The sequence below is a fragment of the Scomber japonicus genome, chromosome 2 (assembly GCF_027409825.1).
Source record: "Scomber japonicus isolate fScoJap1 chromosome 2, fScoJap1.pri, whole genome shotgun sequence".
Lineage (NCBI taxonomy): Eukaryota > Metazoa > Chordata > Actinopteri > Scombriformes > Scombridae > Scomber > Scomber japonicus.
The window spans coordinates 9,389,620-9,408,658 of NC_070579.1; the positions used below are offsets into that span (position 1 = coordinate 9,389,620).

At 41.4% G+C, this 19,039-nt stretch overlaps 1 protein-coding gene across 1 annotated transcript in view; it reads right to left on the reverse strand.

Annotated features, from left to right (window-relative positions):
* Positions 1 to 19,039, reverse strand: part of LOC128379733 (voltage-dependent T-type calcium channel subunit alpha-1I-like) — a 229,896-nt gene that overhangs the window by 165,821 nt on the left and 45,036 nt on the right. The window contains 1 exon segment of the mRNA XM_053339364.1: positions 11,019 to 11,152. Within this exon segment, the coding sequence (XP_053195339.1) occupies positions 11,019 to 11,152 (134 nt within the window).

The window sequence follows — 19,039 nt, forward strand, 5'->3', positions numbered from 1 at the left end:
TCATTCCTTCCTTCCTTATTTCCTTCCTTTCTTCCTGTCCTTCCTTCCTTCCTTCCTTCCTGTACAACAGCAGCATTAAAGCAGCCAATATGGTGCGTCAGATTGCCCATTGAGCAGTGCTGGTGCTGCTATGAGGCAGAGTGGAGAAAGTGAGCAACCGCCTGAGCAACATCCACCACACCTCTGGTTGTTATTCTTACAATAGGTTTGATAAGGATGCATTTAGAGTGTGAAATGTGTACATTTATGAGCCCTGACATTTCTCCTGTAATATGCTTTGATGTCACTTCTTTCCCAGATATATTGCTCATATTTTTCATCCATGTGCTTTCAACACATCAGCATGTCTTCACCTCCTCTCCTGCTCCCTCTGCAGAGTGTTGGAGACAGATAGAGAGTGTGAAGGGAGAGAGGAGGAGTTGAGAGAATGAATAGATCCAGAGAGAGGAGGTGTAAAGCTGGGCCTGCGCTCGTAGATAGCCTCTCGAGCGCTACCCCAGATGACAGACTCTTACAAAAGAAATACCCGCACATGTTTAAATATACAGTATGCACACACCAGCCTTATGTACACAAGGATCACGAGGGGCAGATTCCAGTTTCAATTATTCAAACATTTCCGAAGCAGAGCAACTCTGAGGGGAAAGAAATGAAATTGGTTGTTGAGCTATAATGATCGAAGCCAGAACAGCTCTGACTACTGCTTGTTAAAGACTGAAAGCCAGTTATAAAGCGTAAAGACAAGAGGGTGAAAAATGTGAAGTGTGCTAATTCGTAATGATGAAAAACAAAATTGTGAATTCATTCAAAAATGTAATTCACTACATGTTTTAAGCCCAAATATGTGCTTTTATATTCACTGTGACTGAAAACTGGTTATTTCACTCTCTTCACAAGGTGGTAGATTTGTCCTGCTTCCAGTGCAGTTTCACTTCCAAAATGTGACTAATGCCTGCTTCACACCAAACTACTTTTCAAGTGATTTCACTGTCACGGATAAATTTCCAATGTCGGATTAAAATCTTGAGAATTTTTCCAGAGTTGTGGTTGCTTGAGTTTTGTGTAAGTCATGAAACTGTTTTAAGACAGTCTTTTTTTATGTCTTGATGCTACAATTACATATGTTCAATATTATCAGCTCATGCAAATAGTGAAGTTCAATGAAGTGAACGTTAGCAACAAGCCAACTGGTTGTTGCTCTCTCTTCAGCACCAAACAGGAAGCAACAAGCTGGGTAGATATACTAAAAATGGCAGCGACTCAGAAGTGGTGCATCTTTTCTGTCCCTGTTATCTTAACTAGGATCATCTCCATATTCTTTTTAAGTTAGTTTTTTTAATGTCTTGATGTTACCATACAATTAAATATGTTCAATAAATATTATCAGCTCATGCAAATACTAAATTTCAGTAATGTGAACGTTATCAACAAGCCTATTGGTTGCTTCTCTCTTCAGCACCAAACAGGAAGCAGCAAGCTTGGTAGATAAAGCAAAAATGGCAGCGACTCAGAGGTGGTGAATCTTTTCTGTCCCTGTTATCTTAACTAAGATCATCTACAGATTCTGCAGCGTCTTCTCATTTTCTTTTTGGCTATACTCACAAGGGCAACTGTGGCCAAAAGCTGCTTCGTGCTCCGTTGTTTAACAGTTGATGTTCTTGTAAATTTCCACCAGGAGGATGAAAATTATCTCAAAAGGGATTTAGTTGTAGTCTTAAGGCCGATTTACGCTCAACAGACGTACAAAAATGTATCTGTCCTTTTCAAACAATGTTACCGTCACTGCTCACATACTTCCATGTGTCCTTTACGTTACGTAACCAGTACATCCACCAGGGGGCAGCACAGAGTGAAAAGTTTATGACAACAACAAACTCAAAAACAAACATGGCGACTGTTGAGGAGATATTGATAATGTTCCTCTTGCATAAAAGACAAAAACGATATGTTTAAAGTTTCTAACCAACTCACAAAACCTTTCCTCAAAAAGTTCCTCCATTGTTATTTCTTCTTCGTGTCTCACTGGAGCTACGTATCGAGTAGTGACAGCAACACTGCCCCCCCCCATGGTTTCCGGTGGTACTGCTCCGTTTGGTCCGTATCCGTAAGCTTTATGGAAACGTGGAGAAATACGGACGAAATGAACGCAGAGCACGGACAGAAGGCTCCGTCCGTATCCATATTTAACGTTGAGCATAAAGGGACCTTAAGTGACCCTGCAAGATCTCCAGTCTTTATACAATTATGAAGCATTGTCTTTTTTATGTGAGAGGGTGTCACACTTTAGTCTTTAGTCTATGGTGTAGGCATAAACCTCCAGTCTCCTCCTGCCTCTTAGCAAAAGTCCTAATGCTGAATAATGCCAGGTGCCAACATTAGATGACTAAACGAAGAAAAAAAAAAGACTAGCCACTATAATTCTAACACCTTCTTTTGCTTCTCTGCCTTTTTTCCCTCTCTCTATTTCTCTCTATCTCAATCCCTCTCTGTCCACTCCGCTGTGGGCGAAAAACAGTGGCGCAATGCTCCAACAAATTAGGATCAGCGTCACTCATTGGAAGTAATGTTATTACTGCAACCAAGAGCCAAGGGCAGCTGTAAATATAATCACCACACAAAAGATCTGAATATGGGGAGACAGATATCCTATGGCGCTGGTTTCATTGTGCATAATAGCTCTGCCATCGCTCCCTTAGCTGTAAGAAACCTAAGGGGAAAGACTGAGGACCAATAAGGAAATGTGTTTAATGTGGTTCAATGTGAAAAGATTAATGTACTATAGACTCGACTCATACTTCCCATTAAATATTATGGGTTTACCCAGTGGTATTTAAAATGAAAATGTTAATAAATCTCAATGACAGCTGCATCCTGATAGTTTGCAAATACATCATGCATCAAACCAGTTGAACAGTGTATCAAAATACACTTGGTTAATGCTTCATATCTACATTTAACAGCACACTTTAAAGTCTGTGTAAAGTGGGAATAAATATGTGTTCTGAGCTTGACATATCACAGAGAAGTGTGTTGTTAACCACCCTGCTAAATTTGAATGATTAAAGAAAATCGCCAAATATATGAAATTAGGCTTCAAAGTTGTGTACAAATCAGCCTCTTTCTCTGCTCCCAAACGCTGTGCGAGTGCCCTCCGAGTTGGCTGAAGCCCCGCCCCCTACCAAATGTCACCTGTCAATCAAAATCACCACCTCTACCAGAAACATGGACGCTATGTCTGAGAGCTTTCTGCTGCTAACTCAGCGACTAGCTCAGTGGCTAACTCAGCTAACTGGCTAACTGTAGACTGTAGTAGTAGTAGTGTGCGCTGAATGTATTTCTACCTCTACAGCAGCAGGGGCGGGATTCAGACCCGCCCACTAAATCTTGAATACAGAAATCTTGAAACACAGTGTGTGAAGCCTAGCTCCACAATTCAAATCTAAATGTTTGAAATACTTTTTACACTTATTTTAGAAATACATTTATGACCTATTTAATGTGTTTAGAAGAACATGTCTGAATTCACTTTACACGGTCTTTAAATAACTGAATATTTAAAAATGATTGGGTAATTGTTTTTTTTTTAAATATTTTATGGCACAATACTATCATATAGTTTGTTTTAGTAGAGGTGGGTAAAGTTGGACTGTGATACTGTGGCTTGGATTTCATCTCTAAAATGTAACTAGCAAGAAAATATATGTTTTTTATTTTTTTATTATAACCTATAACTGTACATTTCAAAAGTTCTCACCAATAAAACATATCGTTGCTTACCAGTGGACATGGCAACTATCGAACTAGCGAACTCATTAACACCCAAACAAATGAAATGTTAATTTGAGTCATAAAGCACAAGAACACAAAGGCTTTCAGCTGGAGTTCTGTCTGTCACAATCAAAAACGCCCAGGGAATACACACTCAGCAGTAAGTCATAGCTAGGGGGGAGATCTTCCTCAAAAAGCTGACTTGGAAACCTGCCGACTCCACATCAGTACAGACACACACACACACACACACACACACACACACACACACACACACACACACACACACACACACACACACACACACACACACACACACGACGCTCTCACTTTGTTCCATACAAACTAACTGTGAGCAGGAGTCGTCTGCTTCAGCAGTACAGCGGAGCTAAGCTGAGCTTGGTGTGGAACCCATGCTGATCCTAATCCCTTTCCTGCAGCTTGCCTACTGTTTGTATTTGCAGCACACTAGTTCCCAGGGGTGCGACGTTTTATCATACCCCCCTCCTTGCCGCTACACGCGCCGCATGTGGTGGATGTTGGACTGCGGAGTAATTGGTGGCAGTGGTGGTGGTGGCGGTGGCGGTATCTGTCTGCCTTGTACGCTCTGAGCATTGGGGTTTGGCGTGCAGAGACGAAGCGGCAAAAGTCTGTAACTGCTGCTTAAAGGATGATGACTGAAGGAATGAGAGAGGAGGAGAGGGAGGGAGGGAGGAGAGGGAGGGTGAGGAAAAGACATACGAGCTGAAATTGTTGGATCAGAGTGGAAAGAAAAAAGACCAGATAAAACATTACAAGAAGGAGAGATAGTGGAAGTATCTCCTCGAGCCTGAAGGATAGAGCAGTGTGTGCTGTTGTTGAAATTTATAGAATATCTAAAGGAAACCAAGGCAGGAGAAGTAAATGAGAAATGTTCATCTTGCCTTGAAGGGAAAAGAGGAGGAGGAGAATGAAGAGAGAGGAAACAAAGAGGCAGGGAGAATATATGTAAGATGGAAAATTGCTACTTCAGTAAAATATGTATTTTTTAAACTACAGGGGCATAAAGAAAAAAACAATAATGAATATGATAAAGATGTAAACAATTCCTTCCTTCCCTCTCCCCTTCCTTCCTTCCTTCCTTCCTTCCTTCTTTCCTCACTCCCTCCTTCTCTCTTTCTTTCCTCCCCCCACCTTCCTTCCTTCTTTCCTCTGTCCTTCTTTCCTTCCTTCCTCTTTTTCTTTCTCCCTCCCTCCCTCTCTCCCTTCCTCTTTCTTTCCTCCGTCCTTATTTCCTTTCCTCCCCTCCTCCCTCCTTTCCTTCCTTCCTTCTGTCCTTCCCTTCCTTTTTCCCTCATCCCTTCCATCCTTCCTTCCTCCCTCCCTCCCTTCCTTCCTTAGGAAGGGGGGCATAAAGAAAAAAAACAACAATGAATCTGACAAAGATGTAAAAAAAAATATATAGATGTATGCAAACATGCTCTTTTGACCTAATATATAAATCAATTACTTGACTCAAAAAGCAAATTAAAATACTTCTCCAATGGTCTCATTAGAAAATCTGCTAGAGACTGAGCTCCTAAAATGTTGACAGCACTGTGGGAAGAGAAAATGTCAGGTGAGAAAAGAGATCTGCTTATATCGTGTTGTGCCACTGTTTTTTTTTTTACATACTGAGGGAGTGTGGTACACTTGCTTCCTTAAGATAAAACAATTTGTTGAGATTCCAACATTGCAAGAGGACATTTACTGTAAATATGTTCGGGTTACAAGATTATCTACAAAAGCTTTCGGGTGTTTGAGGACATATAATCCTATTTTAAATGCTTTAAACCAACCATCTCCATCTAGAAACCAGGGTATTTTTAGGTTTTGACAATTGAAAGTTAAAAGATAAAAGGTCTACCAAGAAAGCAGGATCTTCTTAATTTGTATTTTTCAAATGGAAAAAAACAAAATAATGAACCTGAAGTACAATTTGTGTGTGCTTATATCTTGTTGTGTGTTTTATGGTTGTTTGTTCCAGGAGGATTCATGTTTTCACCGTGAGTATATTTGTCTTCAGGAATTGCAACAGCCATGACACTTTCCTTCCTCCCTCCCTCCTTTTTTCTTTCTTTCCTCCCCCTACCTTCCTCCCTTCCTTATTTCCTCTGTCCGTCTTTCCTTGCTTCCTCTTTTCCTTTCTCCCTCCCTCCTTCTTTATTTCCTCCGTCCTTCCTTATTTCGCTTCCTCCCCTCCTCCCTCCTTTCCTTCCTCCCTCCCTCCTTCCTTCCTTCCTTCCTTCCTTCCTTCCTTCCTTCCTTCCTCTCCTTCTCTCTTTCTTTCCTCCCCCTACCTTCCTCCCTTCCTTCCTTCTTTCCTTCCTTCCTCTTTTCCTTTCTCCCTCCCTCCCACCTTCATTCTTTCCTCTGTCCTTCCTTATTTCCTTTCCTCCCCTCCTCCCCCCTTTCCTCCCTTCCTTCTTTCCTCCCTCCCTTCTTCTCTTTCTTTCCTCCCCCCTACCTTCCTCCCTTCCTTCTTTCTTCTGTCCTTCTTTCCTTCCTTCCTGTTTTCCTCCTATATTTGTCTTCAGGAATTGCAACAGCCATGACACTTTTTAGACACATTGCTAAAACAAACATATAGTTTCCAGACTCCCATATTGTTTAAAAAAGAAAGAAAGACAATAGATACTATATGAGCTGCTGGTCTGACTGCTAGTCTAGTTTCTACTCTTTACAACACTTTTGAAAAACAAAAGGAATCCTTTGTGTGTTAAAAAAAGGGAACAATTGGAATAATGTATTGCTCACCTGTAGCCAGTAGCCTTAAAATAAAAAAAAGGCTTTGTCCATTTTGCGGCTTTCATAATGTGTGATCCATTGTTATGCAAATCACTTTGTTCCCATGTGATGTTCAGTAGGTGAGCGTGTACTTTAGAAGCTGACACTGACACAGTTTTGTTGTTCTTAAGATGCTTTTTTTCTGTCACTAAACGTTTACATCAACATGGAGTAACCTAAACCTGTCATTTGTTAAAGCAGGAGTATTTGTTTTGACAATCTTTCTTTTCCTCTGTTCCTTCTTTCCTTCCTTCCTCTTTTCCTTTCTCCCTCTTTCTTTCCTCCGTCCTTCCTTATTTCCTTTCCTCCCCTCCTCCCTCCCTTCATTCCTTCCTTCCTCCCTCCCTCCTTCTTTCTTTGCTCCCCCCCCCTCCTTCCTTCCTTCCTTTCCTTCCTCCCTTCCTTCTTTCCTCCCTCCCTCCTTCTTTCTTTCTTTCCTCCCCCCTTCCTTCGTCCCTTCCTTCCCTCTGTCGGTCCTTCCTCCCTCCTTCTCTCTTTCTTTCCTTCCTCTCTCTTTCCTCCCTTCCTTCCTCCATCCCCTTTCTTCGTTCCTTCTGTCCTTCCTCCCTCCCTCCCTACTTCCTTCGTTCCTTCCTTCCTTTTTTACTCCCTCCCTCCTCTCTTCCTTTCCTCCCCCCTACCTTCCTCCCTTCCTTCTTTCCTTCCTTCCTCTTTTCCTTTCTCCCTCCCTCCTTCCCTCCCTTCCTCCCTCCCTCCCTCCCTTCCTCCCTCCCTCCTTCTTTCTTTCCTCCGTCCTTCCTTATTTCCTTTCCTCTCCTCCTCCCTCCCTTCCTTCCTTCCTTCCCTCCTTCCCTTCTTTCTTCCCTCCTCCCTTCCATCCTTCCTTCCTCCCTCCCCTCCTTCCTTGACTCGAGGACAACAGGAGGGTTAAAAAGGCTCCAGCCAGCAGGAGATACATGTGACATCACCAGACTGCCTTTAAACACAACCTGCTGGTGTAATATTCTTCTCTACATGTCAATAATTTCTTTAAAAAAACAACAACAACTCAAGGGCATAAAAATGATAAGATACAACTTGACTGTTTTGAGTCATCAAATTATGTTAATTGCTTTAATTTTAATGTGCCAAGAGATAATGTGGTACCCCAGCTTTAGAAATGCATGCTTCTTGCCAGAACTTTTTTTTTTGTCATCTTCCTTATTCAGTCACGATCTCTATTTTCTTGTACCTCATAAAATTACTTAAGTTGAACGCCTACAAATAAGGTCTCTGTGCTTATTCAGGCAGTGCACAGCTCTGGCTTCAATTTCGGCAACAAGTGTTAATGATGCATATTTTAAAAGGAATGATGTGTTTCATTACAATAAAGTGCTGCAGCAGGAAAAATGTAACAGTCGACTTTTCTGAGACCTTGTCAGTGCTGTCAGCTGATGTGATATTTGTAATCTGTAATCTGCATTTTTTTTGCTGATCTGTGGCAAGAAGAAACCACCTGTAGGATTTTATGTGTGAAGAAAGAAGAAGAATTTGATTTAGATTCTGAATCATCCATTACTTGATGTCATAGATTTGGTTCAGCTCATTCTAGTTCCTTGTTAAGGAAGGTGATCACCTGAAACCTGATCTGTCTTTATCCATTTCCAAATATGTACAGAAGGACACATTTGTTCTTGTTACCTTCCAAAATTACCCAAATGAGTATTTTCCTATAAGCAGGACACCATAATTTTTTAGCGCTTTCCTTTGAAACAACCCTAATCCTAATTTGGATGTCTGTTTTCTGATCTGCCACCACTGTGTTTAAGGTTTGGTTACCCCTCCTCTTGTCCTTGAGTCAAGGAAGGAAGGAAGGAAGAAGGAAGGAAAGGAGGAAGGTAGGGAGGAAGAGGGAAGGAAAGGAAGGAAGGAAGGGAGGAAGGAAGAAGGAAAGAAATGAGGGAGGGAGGGAGGGAAGGATGGATGGAAAGGAGGAAGAAGGAATGAAAGGATGGAGGAAGGAATAAAGGAAGGGAGGAAGAAGGAAGGAAAGGAGGGAAGAAGGAAGGGAGGAAGGAAGGAAATGAGGGAGGGAGGAAGGAAGGATGGAGGAAGAAGGAAGGAATGGAGGAAGAAGGATGGAAAGGAAGGAAGGGAGGAAGAAGGATGGAAAGGAAAGACTGGGAGGGAGGAAGGAACGATGGAAGGGAGGAAGAAGGAAGGAAAGGAGGGAAGAAGGAAGGGAGGAAGGAAGAAGGAAGGAAATGAGGGAGGGAGGGAGGAATGATGGATGGAAGGAAGAGAGGAAGAAAAGAGTAAGAAGGATGGAAAGGAAGGAAGGGAGGAAGAAGGATGAAAAGGAAGGAAGGGGGGGAGGGAGGAAGGAAGGGATGATAACAACTTTCTATCCATCCATCCATCTCCATCTCCTCCCTACAAATACAAGGTTTTTCAACATCAACATACTTCCACCTTTGTTCCTAACAGACACGAATCATCCATTACGGCCACTGGAAGTCAAACATAAGCATAGACCCTTTCAATCACTTCAACACATGGCTGCAATTTAAAAAGATCCGAGCACTTTGAAATGCTAACTTCCATTTAGAGACATACAATTTCAGCCTCATGTCCTGATTAATAGACAGTACTTCAAATCTTCAAATGTTTTAAAGACACCCACACCTTCACACAAGAGAGAAAAGAAGATGTCTAAAAAGGAATTAAATATGTGCAATGCAGTGCTATCAAAGCCGACTGCAACAGGTGGTCATTACCAGGTGCTCTGACTGACTAACACAGTAAGAGCTCACTCTCTTACTGTCTTGTTCAGAGCACCTGTTGCAGCCACCTGTAAATTATTAAATATGAGCTGGCATGAATGCACGAAATCACATAGCAGGTGTATCATCGTGTTATAAAAACTGAAAAGGGTTAGGCTGAAACTTGAAGAAACGCAACCCTGCTCCCGTCATTGGCACAACATGATTGGTGATTGAAGGTTCAGTAGAATCTAAAAAATGCTCTTATTTTGTAGGAAAAATAACAAGTACTCCTCTCTTTGCCTCTCTCTTCTTCAAAGTAAAATAAGCCAGTTTTAAAAAGGGACATATCATGTTTTTGTGATTTTTCTGTTATGTTCATGATGTCAGATGTCTATTTTAAACATGATCAAAGGTTTAACACTTTAAGGTGAACACATGTAAAAAATGTTCTCATGACATAAATGACAAGTACTCTTCTGTCCTGTTTTCTCTTTTTCAAAGAATAATATCAGCCAGTTTAAAAAGGGACATATCATGTTTTTGTGATTTGCCTGTTATGCTCATACTATTAAGATGTCAGATGTCTATGTTGAACATGATCAAAGGTCTAACACTTTAGGTGAACATATGTAAAAAAAAAACTGTTGTTACTAAACTAATAAGTAAAGTAAAATCCTACAATTTTAATTTGTTTGCTGCTGAGATGGTAGCTAACCAATCAGGACAGGGTGAACTCATCATGAGGGGGCTGTTAACCCTCCTGTCGTCCTCTCGGGTCAAATTGACCCCGTCTCGTTTGACTGTTCCTCCCTCCTTCCCTCTTTCTTTGCTCCTTCCTCCTTCCATACTTCTTTCCTCACTTCCTTCTTTCCTCCCTCCTTACTCCTTTCCTTCCTTCCTCCCTTCCTCATTCCTTCCTTACTTCCTCCTTTCCTTCCTTCCTTCCTTCCTCATCCCTTCCTTCCTTCCTTCCTTGACCTGAGGACAACAGGAGGGTTAAAGAAACAGGAGCTAAAACGGCCTGTTTTAAACAGAGGCTGAACTGAGGCGCTGCAAAAACAGCCAGTACAGTATATGACAATTAAGGAGTTTTTTAACTGTAAATCATGCAAATATATTCCAATAGAATCCCAGAATATAAATGTAGGCCTGGAAATATCCACATTATGTCCTCTTTAAGTGGTTTTACTTCACCAGCAAAAAGGTTTCGGCTCATATTCATCATGTCAGCAGTAACAGCATGACCCCATGCAGAATTGATGGCAGGGTAATTTCACCTGATTCATAAAATTACATCACAGTGATTATCTCAACTGAATTAAATTATCATTGTGTTATTGTCAACCGTGTCCCAGGTGTAAGCCAATCACTATCACCATGTTAATATTTAATGCCATGTTACATATTTAACACAGACATGATCAACCGTGCATAGTGCAGCACGATGGATCATGAACTGTCAGAAAGACAGAGCCGAGCCGAGCCTAAAAAAAGGGATTTGGAGGCTGGTCTTTAAATAGACTCATGATAAATCAAATTTAAAAATGTGAACTTTCAAATGATTCAAATGTGCTGTATTTAGAAGCTGTAGTTTTAACATACATATTTAAAACACTTACAGTAGACTTATAAAAAGAAAAATACATCAATCGGGTGTTTACCATCACGCTTTCATCTGTGCTATGATGTCATGTCCCCTGATGTACAAAAAGGGATAAAGCAAAGAGATCAGGTCCTCACCCTGCCATGACGATGAAAAAATCCAGCCGGTTCCAGGTGTCTCCAAGGTAACAGCGTCGACCGAAGATTCCCAGAGCGACCATCTTTATAACCATCTCCATAGCGAAGAAGATGTAGATGAATGCATCAAAGGCCTGACAGAAAAGACAAAACGAGAGACAAGAGACATGGTGTCAAAAATGAAAAAAAAAGGTATCCACTTCAAACTCCACACAGCTCCATGATATCAGAGTGCCGGTTGGAATTTCAGAGATAGATATCTAAAGCTCAGCAGATAAAACTGAAAGATTTGCATCACTTGATACCTTTTGGAAGTCTATTTAAACCTGTAATAGCTGTTTAACGGGTTTTTGTCCACATGAGGGCAGCAAAAACTAATTGGGAACACAACACTGACTTCATCACCTTTTAAGTTGATACGGCTAACTTGCTAGTTAACAGTTATTTATTTACACATTCAAAAGTAACAGAGAAACTTTATCATTCATTTCACTCTCTTTAGCTTCTACATGCTGCTCTTTGTTCACCAGCTAGTCGCTAACTGTATTGGGAAGCGTGTCTATGTTAGCCCCATGTTCCCTCAGCTCTATGTTCCCTCAGCTCTATGTTCCCTCAGCCCTATGTTCCCTCAGCCTTGTGTTCCCTTAGCCCTGTGTTTCCTCAGCCCTATGTTCCCTCAGCCCTGTGTTTCCTCAGCCCTATGTTCCCTCAGCCCTGTGTTTCCTCAGCCCTATGTTCCCTCAGCCCTGTGTTTCCTCAGCCCTATGTTCCCTCAGGCCTTTATTCCCTCAGCCCTATGTTTCCTTAGCCTGATGTTCCCTCAGCTCCCTGTTCCCTCAGGCCTTTATTCCCTCAGCCCTATGTTCCCTCAGCCCTGTGTTTCCTCAGCCCTATGTTCCCTCAGGCCTTTATTCCCTCAGCCCTATGTTCCCTCATCCCTAAGTTTCCTTAGCCTCATGTTCCCTCCACCCTGTGTTCCCTCAGCCCTGTGTTCCCCCAGTTTAATAATAAAATAAAGAACTGCACGTATTTCAATCATTTTCATAGATGAAACACAATATGTACATAGGGAAATTGGTGGAAAATCCTTGAGGGAACATAAGGCTGAGGGAACATAGGCCCTAATTGTGATGGGTGAAAAAATTAACATAGGGCTGTGGGAACAAAGGGATGAAGCCCTGTGTTGAGGGTGATCATGTAGTGTAGAGGGGAGTTTTTCTCCTATAAATATGTATATTATTTGAGAATAAGGTATATTTTTATCTAATACAAATTTACACACAAAAAATGCATCAAATTAACAGTTTAAATCCACAGGGGGCATGATAGGGACCACTGGAATAAAATGTGTGATTTAAGACTATAAACATTGTGTGATTGTTTGTGATGGTAATTCTTGAGTCTTGAGTTTTACAGAAAATAGCACATAAAATAAAAAATAAAACCATCCAGGCATCCTATCTAATAAACCCTGAACACTGTGAAATTAATGGGTTGTGACTGGACTACATCAACAAGTGCGAAAACACCACCTGGTGCTATGAATCTGTAGCAACATGCTGATGACAGGACCGAAATTTGGATAAGATGGTGCCAATCCTGCCTGCTGTCAAAAGCCCACAGAGGCATAAGGGGGGGAAATATTATGTTTTCTTGACTCATCTTTATCAAATGGGCATTTAGGGCCAAGCCAAGCTGTGAGCAATGGATGAATCTTCTAGACTTACTAAGAAAAACCCTTCTGAAGTCCGGAGTGCAAAAGGAGCCTCAAGCACACTATCTGTAGATTTTCTGCAGACTCTCCAAAAGACTCAACTTCAGGTGAATACTTCACAAGGCTTAGTTCTTAAGATTATCCCCGAGTCAAACTTCCTTTCTTTCCGACCCCTGTCTCCCTCCCTATCAATCTCTGGCCCTGATGCCCCCCCCCCCCCCCACACAAAACCTCCCTGCTGAACTCTTACTCCCATTCCTGTTAATAACCATCTTATTTGCCTCCTTTCTCCTCTCTTTCCCCTTCACATTTCCATTTATCTTTTTTTCTAAACTTGCTTCTCTCTATTAAATCTCTATTGCTAGTTTTCTCCATCTCCTTCTCTCCTTCTCTCCTTCTCTCAGCCCTCCCCCTTTCTCCCCAGTCGAGCAGTTTGCCCTAAACGGTGGGGTAATGGAAAATAATTTGTTTGAGGAGTAATCAGAGATAAGCCCCACATCAACATCCCCCACCTCACTCCCAGCTTTAATCAAGCATCTAATTAAAAGAAGAATGAAAAAAAATCCAAATAAATCAAAGATCTCAGCTTGTTAATGCATGTTATTGCTGTTGTGAGCAAAAAGCTTAGATTAGCTGGTGTCCTTTTTTTGTGTATACATGAGGATTAGAGATGAACTGATGCGCTCAGCGTTGCCTGTAATTTGATTTTCAGTGAGTACTGTAGGCAACATCATCTGAATCTGAAGCACTGATGTGGATCTTTGTTTTGCCACTCTTAGGTCGCTGCTGAAAAAAAAAAATCATCGAACTCAGCAGTCCTGGAGGAGGAGCGTACACATGCCAGATGTCCTGCTAATGTGAAGGATCGGTCAACGTTTGTAACCTCGACCTTTGTCAAATCCGAGGGTAGATGGACGAGGTGCCACCTTTTGTAAAGTTCACTGACCCAGAGGGGATGAAAACTCGACCAAATGTCAAAAAGTCTTTCTCTGACATTTGCGCAGCTGTCTTTCTCGCACCTCTCAATCTGTTTTGCTTTTTTTTCTGTCAGTTTTCTTCTCTTTTTTTTCTTTCATGTCTCACACTGTCTCTATACTTCTGTCTTCTTCTTTCCCCACATGCTCTTATATCACTCTTTCATCTCTTTTTTGTTCTTAAAATTGATCCTGATACCAGTAATTACGAGTTCTGATATATCATAATTACTTTTATTAATAGTCATCATTACATAGAGGGACACCACATTTAGAAAATAAACTTCTCAGTGCACTCAAGTGGACAAACTATGTAATGGCAAACCCCTTCTCTAAATCATCTCAGTGGTTTTGGCATTTCTGTACTGCAATTTCTCCAATTACACATTGGCCGACGGCGTTAACGCTGCTGATACCAGATGTAGCCGTAAAAAAAAGCCAAATGCACTCATTCATTAATTCTTTGCAGGTGTAGAAGGGGTAATTATCCAGACAAAAAAAAAGACCACATGCAATGATGATATGAAAAACGTTTAACCTGAGCATAACTATTAGTGGTTGAAAAGATGCCATGTCCATTTCAATCATCATTCATTGCTGCTCTAAAGCTTGATTTTATTTTTTTTTGGATGTGCCCTACATTACATCACAAACACAAATACAGAGAGGTTGGTTTGGGACTTGTAGTAAAATATAAACTCTTTCTGGTTCATTATCTTAACAATATATTTCCACGGTGGACCAAACCATTTCATGCAGATACAGGGGGGTGGTCAGTCAATATGGATGGTTACTTTTTGGTCAATGGGGATATTTAACTTTTACTGCCAAAAACAAGTAAAAACCATAAACTGTATAAAAGAAATGGACGTAACATCCGTGACGTCACCCATTGGTTTGTGGACTGCTGCTCGGAAGACAATTGTTTCAAATCTAGGCAGCACCATCTTGAAAATTTCAGGTGCATGCTGGGAAAAATAAAAACACGGATTCTACTTATATGGGCATTAGGCGGAGTCATGGGCGGAGCGGGGAGGTTGCTATGGTTGCGAGGGCTGGATCTCGAGGACATTGGTCAATCAACCTGTCAATCAGGACGTAGCCACGCCCTAATGCATACCCTGCTTTATCATCAAATATAAAATCAGGGAGGCCAACATTTCACAAATGAACATCATACTGCATTGAAGAAGGCTTTAAACTAGCGATTGAGACCATAAACACATTTTGAAAACGTTTACTGAGGTTAGAAATCAAGTGAGAAGTTGGTGAATTCTCCATTGACTTGTATAGAGACGGAAGTCCTTTTGACACCAAAACGGTCGCCCCCTGGTGGCCTTTTCATAGAATGCAGCTCTAAGTTACTTCCCCGTTGGCCTCATTTCAGAGGACCAGAACTCCCCGCCTGGTAAAAACAAAGAGATCATTAACTTTATTATTATATTTGAAATACATATACTCAATAATGATGATTTAATCATTTTATGTTAGTGTTTACCTATTTTTTGGGGCCCCTGTCAGTCATGGGCCCTTGGAATAGTCCTAACTTTTCCCCCCTACACTGTTTCCACCTATAGTCTAATGGAAGATACATATAGTAAAGTATCACATAATCATGACTTATTGTGGGAATATGAAATGCATTATAATGTCATTGCAAAGATTTTGTCTTAATTCCCTAAAATGATCAGTTTTCTCAGACAAATCACAGTATAATAAATTGAGGGCAAACATGCTATTTTAGGTTTAACAATGTCTTCTATTATACATTTATACACCATGGAGCAAAATACAAAACATAAAAGATAAACTACTTATTTCTACCTGTTGAAAATCATTTAGCTCCGAAGGTACTAAACCTTTCACACGTTTAAAGAATTTTCTTTTTCAATCCAACTTGGTAAGTAGATCAAACAATGCCGCTATTATAAAAGACACTTAAGGTAACGAGTGTATCAGCCTTGATGGATTTGTATCTAAACTCAAGCGTGATGAAGGACGACATTTGCATGAGCACGTCTGTTTCTGAGGAGCTTGTGTTATTGATTCTCTTACATTTCTTATTCAGTGAGATAAAAAAAGAAAAAGAAAACGCTGAAGCCTTTGACACAACAACCTGAGATCTCTATAAAGATTCTCACCCATCCAGGTAACGGAATGAGTCAAATGCAAATGAAGCTGCTGTTTGGTGAAGATGTTTCAACACATGAACTAAAAAAAGCACCTTGCATAACTTGCTATTCTTTAATGTCATCTATGGATACAAAATAAGATGATGTTTAACCCTCGTGTCGTCTTCCCGGGTCAAATTGACCCTGTCTGTTTTGACTGTTCCTTCTTTCCTCCCTTCCTTCCTTCCTTCCTTCCTTTTCTCCCTCCTTCCTTCTCTCTTTATTTCCTCCCCCCCTCCCACCTTCTTTCCTCTGTTCTTCTTTCTTTCTTTCTTTCTTCCCTCCCTTCCTCTTTTCCTTTCTCCCTCCCTCCCTCCCTCCTACCTTCCTTCCTTCCTTCCTTCCTTCCTTCTTTCCTCTGTCCGTTCCTCACTTCCTCCTTTCCTTTCCTTTCCTTTCCTTTCCTGTCTTCCTTCCTCCCTCCCTCCCTTCCTCCCTCTTTTCCTTCCTTCTTCCTCCCTTCTTTTCTTCCTTCCTTCTTCCTCCCTTCCTTCCTTGACTCGAGGACAACAGGAGGGTTAAAACTCTATACATCTGCACTCAATTTGTCACTAAAATCATGTTTTTCCCATTTTTCCTCATCAATGCCCTTCTTCTATCTGACTAAATAACTAGCTAAGCTTCTATAAAGATTCTCACCCATCTAGCTAACAGGACAGCTAAAAAGGAAAGAGTCAAATGCAAATTAAGCTGCTGTTTGGTCTTTAAGATGTTTCAACACACATTCATGATACCTTGCTATTCTTTAATGTCCTATGGATACAAAATAAGATGTAAAATAGTGGAAATAAAGCTTGAAACTCAATTTGTCACCAAAATCGTGTTTTCCCCATTTTTCCCATTTTTCCCTTTTTCTATCTGACTAAATAACTAGCTAAGCTTCTATAAAGATTCTCACCCATCCAGCTAATGAGGATGTTTCAACACACATCCATGAACTAAAAAAAGCCCCTTGCATAACTTGCTATTCTTTAATGTCTTCTATTGATACAAACTAAGATGTAAAATAGTGGAAATAAAGCTTGAAACTCAATTTGTCACCAAAATCGTGTTTTTCCCCATTTCTCCCCATCAATGCACCAGCACCCTTTTTCTATCTGACTAAATAACTAGCTAAGCTTCCAGAGGTCTTAAAGTCCACATTTGTTAGAGCTTATAGATTGTGCTGGTGAGGCACCATTGAATTCATGTTATTGAACAACGGATTTTCTGAGAGGAGTATATTGACTGCGGCGCTGTAGCCCACTAAATCCATGCTGATATTGAATAGGAGGTCTATAGATACTTGGAGGAGAAATTCTATTAGGTCCAACTCACCAGCCACCCCCCCACATCCCCCCCACCAACCCCCCAAGGGAGCTGAATCAATCTACTGCTGTTGTATGATGAGTGTGGTGCCTTGTGTATGTATTCGTGTGAGAATGTGAAAAAAAAAAAAAAAAAAAGGACTCCGAGGTGATTCAACAAGCGTTTCACACTGACAGACTGGAGACATACGTGCACACGCTCGCGCACAGATGTTACACCCACTCAGGCCACCTTTGTCATAAGTAGGAAAGGATTCTGTTTCTCTTTTCTTTTTCTTTTTTTTTTTTTTTTTGCCGGATGACGAGCTGCTGAGGTGCCGTATGTGAGAGAGTCATGCTCGCTCCACCATAAAGACCACATGCTAGCAATGAGTCACCACGTGGAGTTTCAGGCCGCAGCATGGGAGAGAGGGGGAGCACGGAGGGAGAGCGAGACGAGGATGGAGGGAAAGGAAAGAAGGAGAGAGGGTGAGAGGAGATTTGCATGTTGTGAATTTGTGAGTTTAAAAAAAAAAGAGTATGTGGGAACAGACGTACACATGGTGAGCACTTCCTAGAAACACATTTGTTTGCTCTTCTTCTAGGAATATGTTGGCATGTAGCGTGTGTGCATGAATTAGTGTGTTCAAGTTTGTGTTTGTGTGTTCTTGGATGTTTTGTTTTGTCCATTGGTGTGTTTTTCAGAGTTTAACCTTTGTGTCGTCCTCCCGGGTCAAATTTACCCCGTCTGTTTTGACTGTTCCTTCTTTTCTCCCTTCCTTCCTTCCTCTCTCCTTCCTTCCTCCCTTCCTTCCTTCCGTCCTCCCTTCCTTCCTTCCTTCCTTCCTTCCTTCTTTTTCTCCCTTCCTCATTCTCTCTTTCTGTCCTCCCCCTACCCTTCTTCCATCCCTTCCTACCTTCCTTCCTTTTCTCCCTCCCTCCTTCTCTTTCTTTCCTCCCCCGTACCTTCTTCCCTCCTTTCTTTCCTCTGTCCTTCTTTCTTTCTTTCCTCCCTTCGTCTTTTCCTTTCTCCCTCCCTTCCTTCCTCCCTTCCTCCCTTGCTCCCTCCTACCTTCCTTTCTTCTTTCCTCCGTCCTCCCTCCCTCCCTCCTCCCTTCTTTCCTCCGTCCGTCCTCCCTTCCTCCTTTCCTTTCCTCCCTCCCTTCCTTCTTCCTCCCTTTCTTCCTTTCCTCCCCCTACCTTCTTCCCTCTCTTCTTTCCTCCGTCCTTCTTTCTTTCTTTCTTTCTTCCCTCCCTCCCTCCCTCCCTCCCTTCCTCCCTTCCTTCCTTCCTCCTATCCTCCCTTCCTTCCTCCCTTCCTTCCTTGACTCGAGGACAACAGGAGGGTTAATGTAGCCTCTCTATGCTTATGGAGGTTATGTATAAAAAACTGTGCTTGAGAGCAAATCTGTGAATGTATGTTTGTACTGTCGGTCCGTAATGTTATTCCTACACCATGCATGTATGTATGTACTGTGTGAAAACATCATCAGATATGCATGATCTTGTGTAGCTAAGTAAAATGTATTTATAGAGCACTTCAAAATCAGTTACAAAGTGCTCCAGAGAGGCTTGAGTCACATTTGCAGTTCTTATGCTGTGATGTTCATTATAAAGAAAACCACATCTTTAGATAGATAAGAGGTGAGGGCTTACGTTTGTTTTGAATCCTTAGCAGCTGAGCTAAGTACTGGAAGTCTAAATATTACCCAGTGGGTGGTGTCAGAGTAAAGAGAAAAAATAAATGTGTTAGCGTGGTAATTACAGTATGTTCCATCATTGTTTGGACAGTACATCACATTATCTGTTCAATAAGATACTTCAGGAGCGTCAAGCCCACCGGCAGGTGATCACATCGCTGGTGAATGATGCTGCT